The 7,107-nt window shown below is 38.0% G+C and overlaps 1 protein-coding gene across 1 annotated transcript in view; it reads right to left on the bottom strand.

Moving 5' to 3' along the window:
• Positions 1 to 4,637: 4,637 nt before the first annotated feature.
• Positions 4,638 to 7,107, bottom strand: part of ZNF521 (zinc finger protein 521) — a 233,355-nt gene continuing 230,885 nt past the window's right edge. Inside the window, exon 8 of the mRNA XM_026059180.1 lies at positions 4,638 to 5,466. Within this exon, the coding sequence (XP_025914965.1) occupies positions 5,437 to 5,466 (30 nt within the window). The 3' untranslated portion in view covers positions 4,638 to 5,436. The remainder of the gene's footprint in view (positions 5,467 to 7,107) is intronic.

The following is a 7,107-nucleotide window of genomic DNA, read 5'->3' as shown; positions in this document are numbered from 1 at the left end:
TCTATAGTACCATTTCTATAGCAGATTCTTCTCTAATGTGTCAGCAGCTCTGATCTGTTCAGTTTTGGACATCCAGTCAGATCACCACCCGAGCCAGTACTACACCTATCAGCATTTTGTCACACAAGGCAGCAGAAATGAGCTTTGCTTAGCACCATCCCACACAAGGTTGTTGTTAAAAACATATGCCTAGACAATAATTAATGAGAGAAGTAGCACAAACTGCACCATCTTTTGCCTGTCCAAAATCCAGTGTGTCTTCAAAAGAGAAATAATGGCACAGGCGAAATGCACTTTTCTGCAGAATTCTGTCTTCTCTTTGTCCAACATGTGGAGCGTTCCTGTTGATCAGTGGGACCAGATATACCAGAAAAGACATTTTATTCTTGGAGATTATATACCAGAATATGACTAAGGAGCAGAGTATTACTAGTATGGATGATTGCTTATTACAAAAGGCAGCTATTTCATGTTTAAAAATAAATAAAGATCGAAATGTCTCGATGTATTTCATTTTACCCTTTACTAAACTGCATTTGTGTGCTTAACATTAACCTTCCCATTCAAATGTCATTAGCTGCTAATTAAGATGTTGATATGCAGATTGTATATCTTGCAGTAGAGATGATTTGCTGGCACTTACTAGGTGTTTATCAAACTCCAGCACACGTATTGGTTTAGCATAAGCATGGCACATTTAATTGACTGAACACTGTCCCAGTTCTCCACTTTTTTTTTCTAATACATAATGAGCAAAAGAAGTAAAAAAACATGGCAAGTTGTTAGGAATCATCTCAAAAAGGAAGAAAAGTGAAAAGAGTGATGTAGGACCTGGGTAGTGTTGTTCAAGCGGTTTTTGCATCTAATTTAGTAAAACTTATTTAGAAATTTATAAAAAGATCCCAGCATATTAATAACAAATGAAGAAGTTCTTTTAATTCGTCTACAACTCACATTGTCCCACTAGTCAGAAATAAAGCGCTCTTTAGCATTACAACTTTGTTTCAAGCAACTTCCTTGTTACTAATAAGAAGAGTTTAAATCAAAGAAAAGCAGTGATGATTCTGCTAGTGCAAAAGCGGTTCTGCAACACAGGATACATTTTCACAGGACTTTTTAATATAATTTATGAATACTTGCTCGCAACATAATTGTCTTTTCTGCTGACATTTTCAAAGCAACACTGTGATTTGTTGGGTCTCCAGAGAGTCCGAGTACAAAACTGATAATTATATTAAATATACATAGACAATAAAGAGTGTGTTTACATAACTATGCCCATAAATATCTGATTGAACAGTCATTGTTCTCAAACCCCTTTTAAGCAGCTCTCAGAGGGATCCAGTTCTAATGACATGATGGTTTAAAAGATGTTGCTCAGTCTTGTTCCATATTTAATTAACTTTCCTTTTTTAAACTTGTGATGGCGGAGACAATAACAAATAGCTCTGAAAAGAGAGAGAGCTTTGAAACATGAGTGAGACCTTGTCAGGCTTTTGTGTGCCACACACTGAAGAAGATCGGCACACAAGAGTTGGTGGCCGGGGACCTTCCCGCTCTTGAGGGAATGCATTACTATAGCATTCACAGTTCATTACTACTAATAACAACAGCAACACAATAATAATAATTAAAGAAATCTTCTGCATACAAATATAGGAAGCAACATGAGGAGGGAAAAGGAGGTATTAAATGGAATTGGTAAAAAAAAAAAAGACCTAAACTTGTTTACTTTTGCACTGCTACAAAGCCAGTGAAGCAAATACTTTAAAAAGAATGGGCATTGCTCACTAAGATGTAAAGACCTTGTGAACATTAATTGAGCATCAGTGTATGACTGAACACATTAGACTGGAATCAAGGTAAAATTTCTGAATTTATGGATGGCCTTATTCTAAAGAGTCCTTCACATTGCCTCATCATAGACACAGCAGTAACAGCAGCACAATATTCTGTTTTCACACTGAGCTATTTTTAATTGTCACCAATTATAATTCATTTACTTTTATGTGTCCTGGTTGTCACAATATTAACATTTGTAAGTCTTTCTCTTTGCAGGCTGTAAGAATCTGTTGTGACATCTCAATAAAGCAGGATTCAATCAAGGTGTGAATGAATTGTTAATCTTGTTATAAATAGAAGGTGCCATATGTTGGTATGGAAGGGACGTCTCTCTTTTTCTTTTGTTGAGGACAGTGGTAATGAAACAAAGTGAGTGGTCATGCCAGAATTATTAATAATAGCCCCATCACTGAGACATGGAGAGGTTTCCAGTTTTCCTCCTGCTATCTAGAAGGAGGTGGTAACTTTTAATTTGTTCTAGACAGAACCTTTGCACTATTCTTCTGTGGGTTTTTGGACTAATGCTAATGGAGCAACTCCCAAATGAGGAAGAGCAATGAGAACATTGTAGTAGGAGTGAATCAAAGAAGCTGTGGTAACCTCCACATGAACTGAAGCACCTAAAATGGATTGGAGAATCAAACTTAGGCAACTGGCTATCAAAATGTAAATGCTGGCAAAAACTCTTATTTTGGGGAGCTGAGTATCATAAAGGCCAAATGCCCATTATTTATTCCCAGATCATCTTGTGTTCTGTTTAAGAATCAGCGCATTTCCTGATAAATCCTGTGCTCAAATAATCTGGATAGATTGCTTCACTTCTGCAGTGTAAGTTCCATACTTATACCTGCTTTAGGTCTGTCAATTTTCCTAAATACAGATCTAGCAAAGCAGAAGGACTAATTGTTTTATTAAACTATCACTTACAGTAAAACTCATGTTCACTGGAAATCTTGGGAGTAAAGCCAGGCTCAGGTGTAAAAGGATACCTTGTCCATCAATCTATCCACACAGCCTTTGGAATAGATTTATTCTTTCACATTATGGTCAGCGTATTAAGAAGGGCTCTTTCTAGCTTTTGCTGACCCAGGACAGTGGAAGGCATGCCATAGCTGAAACGCACACTTGAACATGCACACAGAGCTGTGCCTATTCTTCAGTAAGCAAGATGATCTGCTTCTCTTGTTGGTTTTTCTAAATGCTGTGATAATTCCCCAAGGAACACTCAATTCTCATTGGGAAGTTTAGATGTCTTCCATAATCTATTTAAACAGCTATTTAGGTATCACTGAGAAACCTGTTACTTTTGAAAAGGTAAGAGGATTCCAGCACTTGATACTGGCAAGCAGCTCTTAGGAGCCATCTGGGGCCGACCATGGCTGCAAGACCCTTCTATTCCCCAGCACTCCACTGAAGGGACAATCAATGCATAAAGCCTTCATCACATTTGCTGCTGCTCTGTTTACTGTTACTTTATTTACATATCTAGAAATTCAACATCTTTGCATGTTTTGCAAGCTGTCATGACATGAGATGCTAGTAATATGCTATGTTTTGCTTGCTAACATATTTTTGACATATTTTAGCTTTTGATTATAAGATTGCATCTTTCCCAGCTACCATCTGTCTCAACTCAGTGGCACTCTGGCATTTACAAAAACAGTAGGGTGTAATATTTCTTATATACTTGAACCCTACTAGAAACATGCTCTTTTCAGTCTTAACCAATATGTCACACTTTCACACATGAAGGCTGAAATGTCTTATATCCTTTAAGGTATCTGTCAAAAAATAAAGAACATATCATCACGTTCAATTTGGCTGAGATGAGTAATATATTAATGAGAATAAGAATGGGAACAGTTTCTGACTTATAAATAGAATTGGCATTTTACAAGCTTTGTGTACTTGTGCCTGTATTTATCCTTTTGTCAGCATAAATGAAAATTTTCATATAAAACCCAGGAATTCTTTTTTGTACTTGGCAAAATATGCACTGTACTATATTCTCAAAGCTGAGTTTTAAACATGACACATTTTTTCTTGAAATATCTAGTAACCAGACACTTTCAGACTTTACTTCTTTGCTCTCCATCCTCCATCTGTGAAGAGTCAAAATGTGACATTCAGCAAACTGGAAATCACACTTTATATCTACCCTGACAGCAATAGGCAAGCAGCTCCAGCCATTTGGACTGTTGTGATGTGCAGCTCTTAAACTGCAGTATTTCAGCAACATTGGTTTCCATGGGACGAATCCAGCAATTCAAGCAATAGGATACCATACTAAAACAGCAGAGAACGTTTTTTGGTCCTCTTCTGTAGGTGAGCTGGAGTGGTGGGGGCTACTGGTGGGCAAGGATGGTGCTGCAGCCCCTGCGGTGGCTGCTGGTTCTCAGTGCTAGACCCAACTCACTGAATAATATTGTGTTGAATTACGTGAATTGTGCAGTAATTATACACAGAAGATATGTGGTGACTCATCTGGCAACCAACACAATGAGTGTACAGGTATGAAATTATTGAGATTGCCACATAAAAAACCAAAAGAAACAAACAAACAAGTAAATAGAAATAGGGATTTACCCTCAAGTGCAATTCGCTTTGCTATTTTTCCTGTTACGTCTAGTTAAATGACCAGCTCTGTGAAAAGGGACCTGCTCCTATTCAGCATGTGCATAGCTGCTGATGCAATGGGATTCCAGATCTTGGTGGTCCTTTATGTACTACAGGAGCAATAATAGCAATAATGTCACTTCCAAAGGAAAAAGACAAGACACAAGCACTCTCGCACGTAATGGTAAACTGAATTTATTTCCTTTTGGAAAACAATTCCAGTAATCTCCAGGTTCAGACCGCAGAGTAAACATTAATAACAGTAACATACAGGTTAGTTCAACTGATTCAAGAATTTGGCTGTGTGAAATCATTAAGGAAAGTCTTGAACACTCAAAGCTTCAAATGGTATCCAGAAAAAAAAAAATTCTTTGACAATCTACATAACAACTATTGCATATATGGTAATGCTATCTGTCATATCGCAAGGCTTACAAATATATATACGGGCCTTATTCAACTGTGGGTTTCTGCTCTGTGAGAAAGAGTCTTTTCATATTTTTTGCAAGAATCTTCAGCAATAAAAAATAGTCTTGAATTCATCCGTTTGTATACCAAAAGAGATTTCTAGACTGAAGTTTAAATGAAAGGAAAGCCAAACAGAGCTGTAATGGAACATAGCTATTATCTTCTCCCTTCTGCTTGAAAATGACACATTTTCTTAAGCTGTTTTTTTCCCCTCACACAGTATTATTATTATTTTTATCTTTCTTGAATAGGGCCCAAGTCCACTTGTCTTTATAAGACCATTTTAGTATCAGACAACATAATACATGTGCAACACTTTATATACAGGAAGTCTATCCGGTGCTCAAAAGTTCAAACACATGAACATCCAACAGTTTCGATAATACAAGTTTTATGGTACAATACAATGTTTCTGAATAATATACATTAACAATGAAAGTTTCGTGCAAAGAGTAAAACGTGTTCCCTTTTTGTGCCACAAAGAATTCTCTGGAAGAGATGGGCCTTGCACTAACTGCTATGCTGGGTCATCGTATGATTCTGTAAGAAAAATAAAAGAAAGAGGTTAGTCACAGGATAGGCATTTCTGCATGAAAGAAAGATGCACAAACAATTCTACCAACATCATGCAAGATAATGTATTGGAAAGAAAATATGTTTGACCCCTCCCTGTCTTAAAGCAGCCAGCAGCAGCTCTGCTAGCAGACAAAAGCTTTTTTCCCAGCTGTTTCACATGGCTGTTCTTTCCATAGGTCACAAGGCAACGCAATGTCTCTAGGTATGTTTGAGCAGACGTGAACCAAGGGAAAATATATACTTCTTCAGTGCGTCTGGTGGCCACTTACATACTGCATATGATTTATACAGGATGCAAATGAGGAGTGCATTTATTTCTCATAAAAGACATTGCTGCCTATAACCCCCAAATATGCTAATTGGACTCTGCTTCCTAGACTGTGGCATCACTTCAAGTGGTTTATTACATTAAAACCTATTTCCCCCTAAACAGGAGCACAGTATATTGTGGTAAGAGCCATTCTGCATCCAGCACAGAACTCAAAGACTGATGAGAAAGCAGGAGGGGCTGCCGCAGCCCTTCTTTTAGTCACCAAAACCCACAGATCTTTTTCCTCAAGTGAGTCTACTACCTTATTCAAGGTGACACAGCACAGACTTTGGGAGCCTGAAATTCTCCTTTCCCACACAAAGAATAAACATCATATCTAGCAGCAAACAAGTTTCAGCCTCTCTTGTACCACTGTCCTAATGGAGTCAATCATTTTTAAGGATGAGAGATGCTATTTCAACACCTGCACTGGCTCAGATCCTTCACAAGCATCAAGCCAAGAGCAATGAACCAATTCAGTACACGTTAAATTTTCTGCAAGGTAAACTAGTTCCACAGAAAATGGGGAAAAGTCTGTGAATGGTATTTCACAGACAAGGGGGTAGCCACTGATTAGTGACGAATTTTGCCTCTAGTGATCTGGGCCAGATTTGGGCCAGTGACCCAGAGGGGAAAGGTGTCATATCCCACAATTTGCTCCTAGCATGTGCAGTCCCCTTCCCCAGCTTTATTAGGTTAATCTGTCTTCAAACTCCTTTGGACTAGCCAGGATGAACCTGTTCCCAGAAGACAGCCATCATTTTCAATGAAGTGAACATCTACTGAACCATACCCTCCAGAGCCACCCATAAAAAAATACATAAAAACAGCCTTGGCAAAAGAAATGTGAAATACAGCATGGTTGCAGACCCGCCTAATAGTTCTCCCTCCCTTTTTCTTTCCTTAAACTATGCACACACATAAACAATAGTTCATGGGACATTTGGCAAGGAAAAGATCTTACAGTAAGACTGAGGAATTTTTAATGTAGTGCCATTCTCAAGATTAAAGGAAAATGACCCAGTGACACTTGAAGATGCAATTTCCAGATGTGAATACAAAATGATTTAATGCTGATGGCAGGAATTCCAGACTGTCCAAGGCCAGAGAGTGTTAAAAAAATACACTCTACCACTTGATTTCATCTAGCTTCTTATCCTTCACATAAAAGCATTTCAAAATGCTGTAAAGCAGTAACAATACACTGCAGAGTAAAATGTTGGCTGGTCACAGGTAATGGGCTCTGACTTTAAACCACAAAAGCAAGGAAATTAAGAGTTAAGCCTGACAGTCAG

Source organism: Apteryx rowi, unplaced genomic scaffold, assembly GCF_003343035.1.
Source record: "Apteryx rowi isolate R43461 unplaced genomic scaffold, aptRow1 scaffold_153, whole genome shotgun sequence".
Taxonomy (NCBI): Eukaryota; Metazoa; Chordata; class Aves; order Apterygiformes; family Apterygidae; genus Apteryx; species Apteryx rowi.
This window is presented reverse-complemented; position numbering and strand designations above follow the sequence as displayed.